Consider the following 17,115-nt stretch of genomic DNA (forward strand, 5'->3'; position numbering starts at 1 on the left):
GCAACAGTTGCAACTAAGGCAATTTACAAATGTAAGAAGGTTGCAGAAAAAGAATAAATCAAAATAATTTCCATTTATTGTCCACAAGATGATTCTTTTAACCTTATGTTTTATTTAATCTATTCCGCACACCCCTATTAAAGATCGTGTCAACGCTATAGTGCGAGACAAAATATTGAGATTCTTTTATTAATGAATTGAATACACGTTAAAGAACTGATCGCAAGATAATAGTCATGGCTTTGAAGTGTGGAAAACAGATTATTAGCGTTTTCTCAAATGCACTTAAAATATACGCAAAGCTTCAAAGCTGTGTGCTGTGTTAAGCGGGCCTGGGGGACCAGTTTGAGCGTGAGCGCTAAAGCGTCAAGTAGAATGGGACTTTGCCACGCCACACGTTGCTGTAGCTGTTACATAACACCCTGCTACAGCTTGTGTTGTACTTTTGAGCTCATGCGCTACCACGCTTAACACAACGCACGGGCTTTATAAACTCACCAATTATCAATTAATTACAAACAACTTAGGTAAAGAGAACATGCATAATTAGAATCGATTTCTTTGGTACTATTTGACAAAAATATAAATGAGAGTACAATCGTGGACCCGTACCCAGACAAAGTTAATTGCAGCACTATGAGCTACGTTGGTATTTGTTACCCTCAATGGTGCTGATTCCTGCAGACACCTCGTTATTTAATTTTAAGTTATACTTGCCATTATCTTATCTGCCGAAAAAGAAAGAGGCGGATGATTGACAGCTGTTAATTTTGTCGGGTTTTACGCTAACTTCCTGAGTGTAACATGTTATAAGATTTCTGCCTAAAATTAAAGCTTTCTATACATTTTTAGTCTATCGATTAGGAAAGGGACGGGTGTCTCTTTCCTTTTCGGCAGATAAAAAAAACAACATAACTAAATTAGGAGGCAGGAATTGGCACTATTCTCCATTACTAAACTATATTCGGCATTACTAGACCCTACTAATACACTTACGTTTATTTTTCAACCTCGATATATTTATTTTTATATCAAAATAAATGAATTTGAAATCTAGATATTTAGAATCCAATAAAAGCTAAAATATTGGTCATAGACAATTGACGCCATAGTAGTAAATGAAACTGTAGTTTACACCCTCTTTCGTTTTCTGCGTATGGATAGGTTTTATTTTTTGACAAAATTATGAATTATTGGGATTTTTAAGTGTTCATTCATATTATTTTTTTCTCCAATGGAATTGAGATATGCTGTTTTAGGATTCATTAATTAATTAAATTCCCAATGAAAGCAACAGATGAATATTAAAGTCATATTTCTACAATTATCTTTCAGTCTGGGTACGCCGTTGCCCCATATCAGTTGGTAAAGTACTAATCAAATAAGATAATATGAAGAGTATATAAAGAATGATTTCCAAGTGTGGCACTTGCTGACGAAACAATGCTAATTTACATTTAAGCTATCTTTGTTTAATACACAACAGCACTTAAAAGCAAAATAAATTTACCTATACCTTTGCATGTTTCCTTTACACTACCTAGACAAAAAGTAACAGCACAGCAGAGAACAAACAAACAACATTCTTAAATTCAAAAATATCACAAAACAATACTAAGAGTCAAATTTGTACTTGGTACAAAACATTAAAAGACTGGAAACAAATCGCTTGAATTGTATATTCTATAAGTAGCACCATGGAATGTTTAGTTTTTACTAAAAGCACCAGAATATTCATTGTAAAGGTGGGGAGCCGAGAAGAATTGAATCACGTCATTCTAAGGTAGATGATATGATGATAATGATATGATTATGAACATTTCTTTAAAATATGTTTATTTAGTTTTTATCTTTTCATCCTCGGGTCAATTGATCTCGGCAGATGGCGTCTAGTCACTGGTACCTAACATAAATTTCAACCATAGAGCAACACGAACCTCCACAGATGTCAACACGTAGGAAAAGGACGGATATTATATACTATATAACAAAAAAAGCAAAATATTATTTGAAAATAACACTTTGGAGTGCATGTCCATGTAAAAATAAGAGGCATACATCGGTATCCTACCACAAAAAAAATGCGTAAATGATAAATATTATTTAAATATTGTGCCACCGTTAAGTGTGAATACATTTTATGATTCTTCACAAAAAAACAACAGCAAACAAAGATATTGACAGTAACATAAATATTGATTATGTACGCCCTAAAGTTTCATACGGTTTAATTTACATAAGTATCTGAGGTAACTATACATCCGAAGATAAATCCGTGTTAGGCTCATTACATATTCTCTTTATTTATTTATTTTTATCATAGATACAATTAACAGTTACATTTTAAATAGTTAACACTTCATTACATATTGAGGACATTGTAAGCTAATAAAATTTTTGATGCTTAGAAATTTGGGAACATTTGTTTCAAAGAAAATAATTATCTGCCTTATGTCTTGCTTTTTTAGGCGACAGCAGTGCGTCTACCAATGAGGGACTATCCAGGCTACGTTCCCCAAAAATAATATACTTGCTGTTCAGATTTAATGTGATAATTACCAATTTTATCCTAATATCATTGAGAAGATTTTTTTCTGACGTGACTTATTGTAGATTTGCCGCAAGTGGCATTTAACTATTTGGTCGCAGACAAAAAAGTGTCACTGAACACTTCAGCAATTACAGGCTATTTATTACCAGCGAGCGCAATACAACAGTTCGCAAGCGATCATACAACGATGGTCGGCGAGGACGTGTGTCTACACTCAGCGGGATCCCCTGTCTGGGAGACATAAGAGTGATGCAGAGAATTAGATCTGAATTTGTTCTACTGAATTATCCTGAAAACAGAATTTGTTCCGTTAAAAAAACGGAAATACAAAGTTTTCTAACCGACCTCCAGCTAGCGGGATATTTCCCAAATTTAAGTCTGATGAAGTATAAATTGGTATTAACTTTTAGATCTGTATTTATTCTGTTCAACAAAACAAAAAAACTACTTCTGACGTCCTTACTTCAGCTATAATCAAGCTGCAATGAAACCTCCAGTCAGCGGACTTTTTCTCTCACAGCTTCAATTTGTACCTGATACATAGTTTTTTTTTATATTCTACCCACATAATATCTTTCAAATTCTATACTTCTTAATTTAAGCACTAGATGTACGAATAGGTAATTTAAGTGAAATTATAGTCGTAAATAGGTTAATTTTTATTATCTTAGTGTAAAAGTTACAAAAGAATGTCATTGAGAGAAAAAGTCCGCTGACTGGAGGTTTCATTGCAGCTTGATTGTAGCTGAAGTAAGGACGTCAGAAGTAGTTTTTTGGTTTTGTTGAACAGAATAAATACAGATCTAAAAGTTAATACCAATTTATACTTCATCAGACTTAACTTTGGGAAATATCCCGCTGGCTGGAGGTCGGTTAGAAAACTTTGTATTTCCGTTTTTTTAACGGAACAAATTCTGTTTTCAGGATAATTCAGTAGAACAAATTCAGATCTAATTCTCTGCATCACTCTTATGTCTCCCAGACAGGGGATCCCGCTGAGTGTAGACACACGGCGAGGACAGCGGAGTATGCCCACTACACGGTCATGCACATTAGTAGTCCCAGATTGTCTAACAGAAGCATAAGGGCGGTTTTTCAATAAACTGATAAATTAATTTAAATTATAAATCAATGTAATAGCAAAATTGTGTATGAACAACATATTTAGGAAAAACACATTTCGAAACCTTAATTCTACGAATCGACGCTATCTGACCGAATGCTATAAAGACTAATCGGCCCAAAGTTGGTTGAACAGTTTAGGTGCCAACGTACTTTCGCCCCCGAATTAAAATATATAACATTTATAAATTCGCTACACAGCTAATATCACATAATTCATAATTCTGATTATGACAAATATTAGTTCAATACTTGCCATTACTAATAATTAAATTATTTTTGGTACTAAACTATTTTATTTGTAATACAACGTAACACTAGTGAGGTAATATATTTGTTGAGACCATTTTGACTAAGTATTAACATTCGACCAATGTTATATACTTTAAAAAATAAGTTGAGGGTACTAAATCACTTATTATGATTTGCTGTATATTTGTGTCGTATATCTTTCTCAAGTATAAAGTTATAAAAATACTGGAATAATTGTAGAACTAACCTTACGGCGCAATTGAGACCGTAGATTAGAGCTTAATTAAAATCTAAGTCCTAGTAAACTCATCTCTAAAGTTATGGCACTTCTGTTAAATGATTCACACAATACACTTCACAATACATAGGAATGTAGTATCACATATCTTAATAAAATATAAGCAGAAAGATTGTACGCATTTTGAGCAAAGATGAGCTAATATTACGAAGATTTGTACTTAAAAGCTTTGAGAACACGCGTACAATCTTTCTGCATATATTTTATTAAGATATGTGATACTACATAGGCGGTCGTGACGTTCACGATTAATTAAGTACAAATAAAAAAAAATTGACCGTTATTTATATTAACATTGAAACTAATGTAAATTTTATAAAAAATAAATCATATTTTGTACTATCTATTTTATCTATCTATTTTGTGCTTTTGTAACCTTCACTGTTTTGGGAATAAAGTTATTCTATTCTATCTTCTCTAATCTTTTTCATGTGACTATGACAAAACACTTGTTAACACATAAAAGTTTTCCATGATGGAAGGATCACGGGCTTATTTTGACTTGTCATGTAAAAAGCAAATAGTAACATTATATATAAATATGTAAAAGTAACATTGTTCTTTATAAAAGTATAGAGCCTACACTTAATTTGATGTAAAAATATAGGATCAGTCTTATATATTTTTAAAAGTCCGAGGTAGGTAAAAACCCTATCTAAATATATCACGATTCAGTCTTAAGAATATTAGGAACTCTCAATTATATAAATCAATTTTATGTGATATCAAACAGTCTTCTGAAATCGAACTAGGTCAGCCTCATCAATTAGTCTTAACAATTAAAATTTCATCTTTAAGCTATTGGTCCACCTTGGGTAACATCACACATGCCATTCGCACTATGCCTACGCTCGAATATAGCTTGTGTGACAGAACTACGTAGTAAACAACATTTTGTATTAATTCGCCGCTGCAGCTTCGTCAAATGATTCCTTCTTATACTACTTGAATCATAACATACCTCTTAAATGTTATTGATATGGAGGATAAAAATGTGGTGGATGTGGGTACCTCCCCATCATGAAATTGTTATAATTAGGCGGCATTGGAGGCCCAATGGAGGACGGAGTAGGCCGCGCTCCCATTGGAGGGGCCCCAGGTGCGCCGACTCTTTGCGGAGGATTGTACCGCATGCTCGGCATTGGTGAGCCTACAATAGTAATAACATTCTTCAGTGTTCGTAGCAGATTTTTTTTTAGAATACCTTCGTGTTATCGTAAATTAATTTATACAGGGTGTTAGTGACATCGTAACGAAAACTTTGAGGGATGATTCAGACCATGATTCTGAGTTGATATCAAGTGGAATTTTCCGTCGCAAAAATTTTATTCATACGAATAGGAAAATAATTAAAAAAAAAACACATAATTCATGAATTTTTTGACAGGAAATTCCACTTGATATCAACTCAGAATCATGGTCTGAATCATCCCCCTCAATATTCGTTTTTAAAAAACTAAAAAAAATACATGATTTTTCGACGGAAAAATCCACTTGATATCGACTCAGAATCATGGTCTGACTCATCCCTCAAAGTTTTAGTTACGATGTCACTAACACCCTGTATATTTTAACATTTCTTAATCATGAAAGTACTTACTTGGCGGAGCTGGAGCAGGAAAGGTAGAAGTGTAGAACGGGCGGGTCGCCGGAAAGACAGACGCAGGAGCAGGCGCGGGAGTGGGAGCAGGTGCCGGCGTGGGCACTACGGCTGGCGGCGGCGGGGCCGGCGCCAAGCTCTGGCTGCCGCTTGTCATTAAACCACTTGGACCAGGAGCACTGGGGCACGACCGACTAGGAGAGTTCATTGAAGTCATGTATCGACTCGAGTTCCCCGTGGATATGGTTGAGGAACTTCCAGCCTTCTGTCCATTGGTAAAACGACTAAACCCATTTACTGCTATATTTACCGCGTTGGAATTGTTAGTCCTGGTGTCGTTATTTAAAACGTCGCTAGATCGAGGTTCTCTATCAGCTGAAATCAAATCAAATTTGCTTTAGTTGTTATAGTTAAAAATGATCAGTTTCTCTAATATAAAAATACTTACAGCTGCGCAATGCATCGAGGAGAGTGTGCAGTAGATCTGATGAATTATGATTAAGAGGATTGGCGATTCTTGAAATTGAAGACAATGAAAAAGTGTCGTCCAAAAGGAGAGAAGGTGACAGCGCCTAAAACAAGGATAATATATATTATAATAATATATATAGCATCACGCCTGTTTCCCCGAATGTGTAGGCAAGGATGTAGTAGAGTATATACACCCACTGCCGGCTAATTTTAAGCCCCATGAGGGGGAGAAGCAAAAGAAGGGGGGACATTATAACCATATGCGCCGTAAATAATGGTTCTAATGAAAGTTGTATATATGATTATCTATATAAAATCCTTAGGGTCGAAACTTTTCGACTTATTTCAATTTTTAGTTTTTTCTAGTCCATTCAGTTTTTTCATGCTGTGGGTACAATTTGTCACTTTTACAACGGTTTTTCGAGAATATTCTAGAATAGAGTACTAATAAAACTGGAAATTGAAGTTTTAATTTCTTTTCAAAGTACCAGATCGAATGTAATAATCACTTTTTTCTGGTGAAATAGACGTCCTAGGAAAAAATGCATGACAGTGCACCGTCGTACCATTACATTACTGTATTGACGCTATGCTACTATGCTACAATAATTAATAAGCTCAAAAAAACTCTAATGATTAAAATTATAGCTACAGCATCAAAAAACTTCATGGAGTAGAAAAAATCTTAATGAACAAAAACCTTGGCAAACCTAAGAATTGATTTTAATTCTAATCAAATTCATCATCAGCCGTACGACGCCCACTGCTGGGCATAGGCCTCCCCCAAGGATATCCACGACGATCGGTCCCGCGCTGCCCGCATCCAACGGCTTCCCGCGACCTTCACTAGATCGTCGGTCCACCTTGTAGCGGGCCTACCCACTGAGCGTCGTCCGACACGTGGTCGCCATTCCAGAACCCTTCCGCCCCAGCGGCCATCGGTTCTCCTCGCTATGTGTCCTGCCCACTGCCACTTCAGCTTTGCAATTCTCCGAGCTATGTCGGTGACTTTAGTTCTCCTGCGGATCTCCTCATTTCTGATTCGATCCAGCAGGGAAATACCGAGCATAGCTCTCTCCATTGCCCGCTGAGCGACACCGAGCCTCCTCACGAGACCCATAGTAAGCGGCCACGTCTCACTGCCGTAGGTCATCACTGGCAACACGCACTGGTCAAAGACTTTCGTCTTGAGACACTGAGGTATTTTGAACGAGAAGATATTCCGCAGCTTCCCGAACGCTGCCCATCCGAGTTGGATCCGACGAGAGATCTCTTTCTACAAAGTTGGACTTACGTAACTGGATTATTTGTCCTAGGTAAATGTACTGGTCTACAACTTCGAGTGTAACGTTCCCAACCTGAACTGGAGTGGGTGCGACATGGTCGTTGGACATAATTTTTGTCTTTGCCATGTTCATGCTAAGACCCACTCGTTGGGATGCGTTACTGAGATGCTCGAGCATGGTGTTCAGGTCTTCCAGGGTCTCAGCCATTAGGACTATATCATCGGCAAATCGAAGGTGCGTCAGGTACTCGCCGTTGATGTTGATGCCAAATCCTTTCCAGTCCAGAAGCTTAAAAACATCCTCCAATGCAGCAGTGAACAGTTTCGGAGAGATGACGTCTCCCTGTCTCACTCCTCGCTGCAGTTGGATCGGATTAGAGCTCTGGTTCTGTACTCGAACTGACATAGTGGCATTTTGGTAGAGGTCCCTTAGCACTTCGATGTACCTATGGTCCACTTGGCACCTCTGAAGAGACTGCAACACCGCCCAGGTCTCGATCGAATCAAAGGCTTTCTCATAGTCCACAAACGCCAAGCAAAGTGGCAGATTATACTCTTCGGTCTTCTGTATAACCTGCCGCAGCGTATGGATGTGGTCTATGGTGCTAAAGCCTTTTCGGAAACCGGCTTGCTCGGGAGGCTGGAAGTCGTCAAACCTGCAAGCGAGACGATTCGTAATAACCCTCGAAAACAACTTGTAGACATGGCTCAGAAGCGAGATAGGTCTGTAGTTCTTCAGTAGGGCTTTATCACCTTTCTTGAAGAAGAAGATCACCTCGCTTCCGCTCCATGCCCTCGGCGTTTTGCCCTGAAATATGACGGAATTGAAGAGCCTCTGGAGGACTTTAAGTATTGGCTTTCCGCCCGCTCTCAGAAGTCCTGCTGTAATTCCGTCATCTCCTGCCGCTTTGTTGTTTTTGAGTTGTTTGAGGGCCATCCTAATCTCGTACAGGCTGACGTCAGGGATATCTTCAGTGTAGTGTCGGGTAAGCTTGGCTCGAGGGTCTCGAGCCATGCTTTCGCCTGATGTTTTCGTGGAATATAGCTGTCTATAGAAACTCTCAATCTCCCTCAGGATTTCGGGAGACGACGAAATGATTCTGCCGTCCTCAGTTTTCAGTCTCACTAGTTGACTTTGCCCAATAGACAGATCTTTTGCGAACACCTTGGAGCCCTTTTTCCGCTCTATAGCCTCTTTAATACGTGTAGTATTAAATTGGCGAAGGTCGCTCGTCAAAGACTTCGAGATCTGTCTATTAAGCTGTCTATAACGTAAGACATCCGCTGAGTCCTGCAGCCTCATTTCGTGTCTCCTATCCATGAGTTCGAGTTTGTGTGCGGAGAGTTTCTGCGTTTTAGTACGACGGGTTCCAAAGTGTTTAGAGCCTACCGTACGGACAGCATTCACCATCAGGTCGTTTATATCGTCCACGTCTGCGCAGTTCTCAAGGTAATCGAAACGATTTTGAAGCTCGAGCTGAAAGCGCTCGGGGTTTTGGATCTGGGCTGGCACCGGTCGGAGCATGGATTTTATCAGTCGCGATCTTTCTAGCTTGATATTGATATTCAATGTGCCTCTTACCATGCGGTGATCGCTTCCCGTCTTAACGGCATTGATCACAGAGACATCATTGAATATGTGCTTTTTCGTTGGCATGATAAAATCGATCTCATTTTTATACCTGCCACTGGGACTCATCCAGGTCCATTTGCGGGTCGCGGGTTTCCTGAAGAAGGAGTTCATCATATAGATGTTCTCCTTCTCCATAAAGTCCGCCAGCATCTGGCCTCTGGTGTTCCGGTCCCCAAATCCAGATTGCCCCACTCTCAGCTCGTTACTGCAACGCTTCCCCAACCGTGCATTAAAGTCCCCCATCACAATCGTGTAGTGGCTTTTATGGCTATGCATGGCTTTAGAAATCTCCTCATACATAGTCTCCACTTCGTCATCATGGTGTCCCGAGGTCGGAGCGTATACCTGGATGACAGTCAGCGAATATCGCGATGATATTCTGAGTACCAGGTACGCTACCCTGTTCGAAACACTACCGATGGTCAACACGTTGTTGACTAGGGACTTGTGGACGATAAACCCGACACCACCCATGGACAGTTGTTCCCCCTCCTGAAAGTACAGCAAGTTACCGGAGTCCAAAGTTATCGTGTCCTAGCCCTTTCTTCGGACTTCAGACAACCCTAAGACATCCCAGTGTAACTTGCTGATAGCTTCTTCCAACTCGGTAAGCTTCTCGTCGGTCCTCAGTGTGCACGCGTGCACGCGAAAAGGAAAGGGACGAGTGATTGACAACTGTTAATTTTAAAATGAATAACCCTGGCAAATATAAAAAAATAGGAGGGGTCTGCAGGAATTGGGGCCATTGAGCCCTTCTGTCTAATGTTTCAGTATGGACTCGTTAGACTTAGGGCCTCCTTTAGGCTACCACCTTGTACGAATATTACATACACAGCCTATAAATGTCCCACAAGTAGGCACAAGCCTCTTCACAATATACCAGAGACAGTACGTAGCACACTACACCATGCTGCTGATTTATTGCGGACTGGTGGAGGTTTTGGGCTAGTAACAAAGCCATTACCAGAGTTTTCAAGCCCCCTGAAAGCTTCCACCCTAATGACTTGACAAGTGCCAACAATGGGAACAGACAAATTTACCAGCCATGTGAAGTATGTAGAACCCCAAAATTAAAACTACCAAGCAATTACTTAAGTTTCTTACCGACACAAATGGGTTCTGGCTAAACTGAGCCAAGATGTCTTGTACTTGCGGCGGTCCTCCCTGTAATAACATTAATTTAATTAATTTATCAGAAAATAATAAAAAGTAATTATTGATTATTATAACCAGTTGATAGAAACCTCAATATATTCGTCCAGTATTCTGAATAACTCTGGGGTGACTAGTGCTCTAAGGATGTCCTTTCCATTTTCATACTCCTTCAATTTTTTCTTATACAATAGACTTTGGTACTTCAACTCGAAAAGCATCTTATCCAACTCCTGCTTGTAGCTATCAATCCTAAAAAGAAGACATAACATTATTTTTTGGATACATATACGCATTCTATGTGTTTGGGCGTCTAGTTTATTTGTTGTGATAAAACAAAGCTCTTAATTAAGCAAACAGTGTTCAAAAGTAACACTGCACAAATTCAACACTTTGATGCGATATATATTACATGAAAGCTAAAGATTTACAGGCACTTGGTCACATTATATCGATACAAGTAAAGATAATTTAGGGACATTGCGAAGACAATACTTAATTATTGACAATTAAGAAGATTATTTCCAATTTGCAATTGTAGCGGACTTATTCTGATACATAAATAAAGATAATTATAAATAATATCTGTGTGTGCATGCACAAAATTACTAATAAAAATCAGTCCACATTTATGGTGGAAAAAAATAAGAATCCCTGAAGATAACAATTTCTTGGGATAATTTGGCCCTGTACAGCAAGGGCTCAGCTCAAGAAAAACATTTTGTATTTTGTGAATATCTGGCATATGGTTAGTAAAGAGTATGAGTATTGTAAGAAAATTGATTAAGTAGTAAAAATATTTTAGCGAACGAGAGAACGTCGCAACATAAGATGGGGTCGCTACGAGGCCGCAAGGCTCCACATGGCCGCCGCCAATATTAAGTCGCCGCGCAATACCCTCGACACCATTTATTAAATGCTGAAATCTCATACACCAGTGTATGTTTTGAAACATCTACCTTTAATAAATACGAAACAGATACTTGAAATCTGAATACCAACATAAAACAACAAAAAAGTATAGGTTTATATTCATAATGGCAGCATAACTTTTGATTGTGGCATTTTTCGTCTCATTTCGCACAGCATTATTTTTTCTATTTTAGATTTTCATTGTACTTTAAGTAGTTACAATGTACGTTTCTTTTTATACTAACTCTATTAAAAGCGCCCTTTAAAAATTCGCAATTTCTATCACCGCAAATAACACTCGCAAATTTTCATACATTCATTCATCCCTCAGACCATAATTAAGAATTTCTGCCAGTTTTATTTTTGAACTATTCTGGTTTTAAAAACCATTATGTTTTACCATGCAGACAATGTAAGGACAAATTGCGATATTGCAAACCTTAATTCCCGCTGGATACAGTTTTCGCAGGGACTCTCGCCAACTTTGTGCACGTCAGGTTTCCTTATTTTGCTGGGACCAGCTGAGAACAAAACCAATCAGCGCCAAGCCAAACACAACATTAGCCATCTTAAATGTACAGCAGTTTCAGATATATTACCACGATTTCCGTGCCATACTGTCGTGATTTCCTTGCGCATCAAAATGAATATAATAATGGTGTTGAAATAAAATTATATCTCATTGTTAAAATAGAATAACTATGACATGTTCTTCTTACTTTCGCGATAATTTATTGTGATTGTTACTTATATAATTATTCATTATGTACCCCAATACACGACACAAGTATACACCCAATAAGACTAAGCATGTTGGGTTAGTGAATAAGGTGTCTTGTATCCTGGTTGTTGACAATGTATAAAAAATCTTTAAAATTAAGAGTCAATATTAATTAAATTTTTGGTACATAAATGTGCTGCGCGAAATCTTTGTTCCATGTTGCTAGTCATCAAGTCAAGTAACTAACGGACGTGATACACCTGCTGGTACATCATACATACATAAACTAAAGTCCGTAATTGGGGTAGGCAGAGAAATAAGTAATCAAAAGACAACATGCAACCACTTTTGGATGGATATGGTGTGTCTTAAAGTAACACGTAATCAGCACATTGCGCATGTTTTGGCCCACCGTGTTAAAATGGACACCATCCCACAGTCGGTTTCTTACGACATTCTGGGGAAGATCAACAGCTGAACGCGTTCGGCCAAGTATATAACCTAATAGGGTTACCTGTCACTATACAGTAAATTATTTTTGTTTTAAGACAATACAAAAATCTTCTGTAAGTTTTTGCAGTACTCTTAGATTTATCTACCCCACAGAGATTAAGAGGTTATGCAAATTGTATATAAATGTTCAGGAATCTATCAATAAATCAGTAAAAAAAAATGGTATGGCAAGTTTCAGCTTTTTAATAGTATTTTGTGAAAGTTACTTGTGTCTTGTAATGGGAAAATTATCCTTGCAAAAGATGCACAAACACAATAACATAGACTACACGGAAATCGCATACCTATTAACATTAATTTAGAACTACATAACAATACAAAGTTCAAACACAATTTGTCATTTAAAAATAAATCTTCTTTTCTGATTTTACAATGAATAAAATTTATAATTAAATATATATCAATAATAATATGTGACACCTTCAGAAGGTTATTATTGATTGATTCGCTAATGGAAATTTCTAATGCTCTCAAAATATTAAAACAAAATTAATTATAGCGGAGATTTTTTCATTATGTCTAAAGTTATATATTTTAATGATAGAACAATAATAACTCGACTTAGTTTTTTTTCGCTGGGCGCGGAGCAAAATTAAATAAATCGTCAATTTAATAAAAGCAGATATAGACTTTTAACAGTTTTTATAAGAAGTACTATTTTCATTCTAAAAAATATAAATAAAACTTTCTTACCTTCACAGTCCAATCTTCTTTTCACTGCACCATTTTTTGCTTGAGCAGGCAGTTGTGGTGGGGGTCTACTAGCATCAAATCTATTCAGATAATAATGAAAGAGAACATTTATTAGTTTAGCAATTGTTTCATAATATAAATGTTTAGTAATAAATAGTAACTAAATCTTACATGGGTAGCAGTGTCTGGGGAGGCTGATTCATGGGAAATATCACAGGTGTGTTTGGTAGAGGTGGACCTGAAATAAAACCGAAGAGCACAATGATAGTTTTTTAACAACTATAAATCAATTTTTGTGTTGTTCATAAGAATGTATAATACCAGCTAACTTCTTGCCTATACCCTCCTAAAATCTTATGTGAATGGTTTACTTACTCTAAAGTAAAACCTTATGTAGAAGCTAGATGCTGGTCAAGTACGAAGATAGAAAAGTACATAGTAGTGACATAAGAAATATTCATAAAAATACGATATTAGTTACATCACTAGTACATACCACTGAAAGGCGAATGGCGAGCGCCCATACAAGTTTTTATTTAAGTCCAAATTACAGCATCTATTCATCAAAACTATCTAAAATGAGTCTATGTGTTATAAACATATTAGTCTTAAAATAAACGCACGGGAAACCCTAGGACAGACATTATTATTAGTTTTGTTTTGAGGTTATGTTAACAAGTCATCATCTTTATCTTTAGTAATAATAAAGATGTGTCTACACTCAGCGGGATACCCTGTCTGGGAGACATAAGAGTGATGCAGAGAATTAGATCTGGATTTGTTCTACTGAATTATGCTGAAAACAGAATTTGTTCCGTTAAAAAAACGGAAATACAAAGTTTTCTAACCGACCTCCAGCCAGCGGGATATTTACCAAAGTTAAGTCTGATGAAGTATAAATTGGTATTAACTTTTAGATCTGTATTTATTCTGTTCAACAAAACAAAAAAAATACTTCTGACATCCTTACTTCAGCTACAATCAAGCTGCAATGAAACCTCCAGTCAGCGGACTTTTTCTCAGCGGACACCATCCCACAGTCGGTTTCTTACGACATTCTGGGGAAGATCAACAGCTGAACGCGTTCGGCCAAGTATATAACCTAATAGGGTTACCTGTCACACTATACAGTAAATTATTTTTGTTTTAAGACAATACAAAAATCTTCTGTAAGTTTTTGCAGTACTCTTAGATCTATCTACCCCACAGAGATTAAGAGGTTATGCAAATTGTATATAAATGTTCAGGAATCTATCAATAAATCAGTAAAAAAAAATGGTATGGCAAGTTTCAGCTTTTTAATAGTATTTTGTGAAAGTTACTTGTGTCTTGTAATGGGAAAATTATCCTTGCAAAAGATGCACAAACACAATAACAAAGACTACACGGAAATCGCATACCTATTAACATTAATTTAGAACTACATAACAATACAAAGTTCAAACACAATTTTTCATTTAAAAATAAATCTTCTTTTCTGATTTTACAATGAATAAAATTTATAATTAAATATATATCAATAATAATATGTGACACCTTCAGAAGGTTATTATTGATTGATTCGCTAATGGAAATTTCTAATGCTCTCAAAATATTAAAACAAAATTAATTATAGCGGAGATTTTTTCATTATGTCTAAAGTTGTTATATATTTTAATGATAGAACAATAATAACTCGACTTAGTTATTTTTCGCTGGGCGCGGAGCAAAATTAAATAATTTGTCAATTTAATAAAAGCAGATATGGACTTTTAACAGTTTTTATAAGAAGTACTATTTTCATTCTAAAAAATATAAATAAAACTTTCTTACCTTCACAGTCCAATCTTCTTTTCACTGCACCAATTTTTGCTTGAGCAGGCAGTTGTGGTGGGGGTCTACTAGCATCAAATCTATTCAGATAATAATGAAAGAGAACATTTATTAGTTTAGCAATTGTTTCATAATATAAATGTTTAGTAATAAATAGTAACTAAATCTTACATGGATAGCAGTGTCTGGGGAGGCTGATTCATGGGAAATATCACAGGTGTGTTTGGTGGAAGTGGACCTGAAATAAAACCGAAGAGCACAATGATAGTTTGTTAACAACTATAAATCAATTTTTGTGTTGTTCATAAGAATGTATAATACCAGCTAACTTCTTGCCTATACCCTCCTAAAATCTTATGTGAATGGTTTACTTACTCTAAAGTAAAACCTTATGTAGAAGCTAGATGCTGGTCAAGTACGAAGATAGAAAAGTACATAGTAGTGACATAAGAAATATTCATAAAAATACGATATTTGTTACATCACTAGTACATACCACTTAAAGGCGAATGGCGAGCGCCCATACAAGTTTTTATTTAAGTCCAAATTACAGCATCTATTCATCAAAAATATCTAAAATGAGTCTATGTGTTATAAACATATTAGTCTCAAAATAAACGCACGGGAAACCCTAGGACAGACATTATTATTAGTTTTGTTTTGAGGTTATGTTAACAAGCCATCATCTTTATCTTCGGTAATAATAAAGATGTGGTACATGCTTTGCATGTTAAACTGAACCCATCTTCACCTATGCATTCTTCTTCTTCTTTGCGACAGGAACTTACATATAATTAACAATTGTAAATATAAAATATATGCCTTACTTATATTTTTAAATAATAAGATGTGTTTTATAAAGGGTAGTTATAAATAATTTTTACAATATTAAAAAACATTTACCAGAAAATACCGGCGGCGTTTGCACGACCGTAGTAGGTGGTACTGTTGGTGGTGGTGGTGGTGGTGGTGGTGGGGGTGGAGGCGGTTGCTGTATTGGCGGGAATGCTGGCATCGGCTGAGGTGGCAGCGGAGGAGGCGCTGCAGCCGCGGCCAACACCGGCGTAGGCGGCGGCGGTGGCGGCGGCGGTTGCGTGACGTACACCATCATCTGGGGTACACCCTCAAAATTCGGCATGCTGTTGTTGGCTTCTGACATAGCTGCATAACGCTCGGCCAATACACGAGGCAGTTGACCAGTGGTTAGGAACAAATTTTCCTCCTCTCTCGACGCATGCAGATATGTACAATCGGGTCTAGTACATCCTTGTTTATTTTGGAAGTCATGACAGAATTTAAGAATATTTTTCATTTCTTCGAGATCTAACTCATGGCGAAATCTGCACGTCGTGCCCTTAGCACAGGTACCCCAAACATATTTTCGACAGATTGGTATCTCTTGGTCAGACACGTTGCCGGTCCGCGGATCCGAAGGTGGCGGCGGATGATTTGGTAATGGCGGCTGGCGGCCATTTTGTTCATTATTTTTTGTACTCATGAACTGACAACAAAGATAAAAATTTACGATAACAGTCTTACATTCCGGGGTTAACAAATTGAAATACCAAATTTAACATGTGTAAAGGCAACTTACCATGAATCACCTGTAACTGTTTCGTAAAGCACCGCCACCGATTGTCGTACGAAATTTAACTTTTAACATCTGTCTAGCCCCCTTGCCAGCATTCTATAATATTGCTTACAATGCAAGTTTCAAAAAATAACCACCTTTACCAACAGCACACGCAACTACTATTAGAAAGGATTTTATGATGACGCTCACATCACAATGAAAGGCACAAATAAACAAAATGGCGGATCTATTTTTTTTTTCTTGTTTTGGTTTTCCCCGAAGGGTAAGGCAAAGGGAACTATGCCCATACAGCCATGTCTGACGTATTTTTTTTCTTGATGATTAATGAAATGATGAAAGGTGATGATGATGAAACCTAAGCCCCCACCCTCGGAGTAGACTCCTACTCCGAACCCCAAACGAATTAACTCAAAAGTCCGCATAAACTTTTAAGTTATGAAGCGGCTTCCTGACACGAAGCGAAAATAGGCAGATACACTTTGTTTACTGAATACTCCAATATAATA

The 17,115-nt window shown here is 37.1% G+C and overlaps 1 protein-coding gene across 4 annotated transcripts; it reads right to left on the minus strand.

Annotated features, from left to right (window-relative positions):
- Positions 1-58: 58 nt before the first annotated feature.
- Positions 59-16,827, minus strand: LOC126380511 (uncharacterized). Of its 4 annotated transcripts, none has more exons than XM_050029972.1 (12): positions 16,610-16,826; positions 15,919-16,126; positions 15,187-15,253; positions 15,016-15,095; positions 13,375-13,441; positions 13,204-13,283; positions 11,716-11,797; positions 10,457-10,616; positions 10,317-10,376; positions 6,272-6,395; positions 5,824-6,198; positions 59-5,373 (listed from the first exon to the last, which is right to left on the minus strand). In XM_050029972.1, exons 1-12 carry the CDS (start codon positions 16,610-16,612, stop codon positions 5,195-5,197), a joined length of 1,485 nt encoding a protein of 494 aa, XP_049885929.1. In that variant the 5' UTR covers positions 16,613-16,826; the 3' UTR covers positions 59-5,194. The 4 variants fall into 4 exon arrangements, with proteins under 4 accessions (XP_049885929.1, XP_049885925.1, XP_049885926.1 ...); XM_050029968.1 differs by having other exon boundaries at positions 15,919-16,516; XM_050029969.1 differs by lacking the exons at positions 13,375-13,441; positions 15,016-15,095 and having other exon boundaries at positions 15,919-16,516; positions 16,610-16,827.
- Between the last annotated feature and the right edge of the window lie 288 nt (positions 16,828-17,115).

Source organism: Pectinophora gossypiella, chromosome Z, assembly GCF_024362695.1.
Source record: "Pectinophora gossypiella chromosome Z, ilPecGoss1.1, whole genome shotgun sequence".
In the NCBI taxonomy this organism is placed as follows: domain Eukaryota; kingdom Metazoa; phylum Arthropoda; class Insecta; order Lepidoptera; family Gelechiidae; genus Pectinophora; species Pectinophora gossypiella.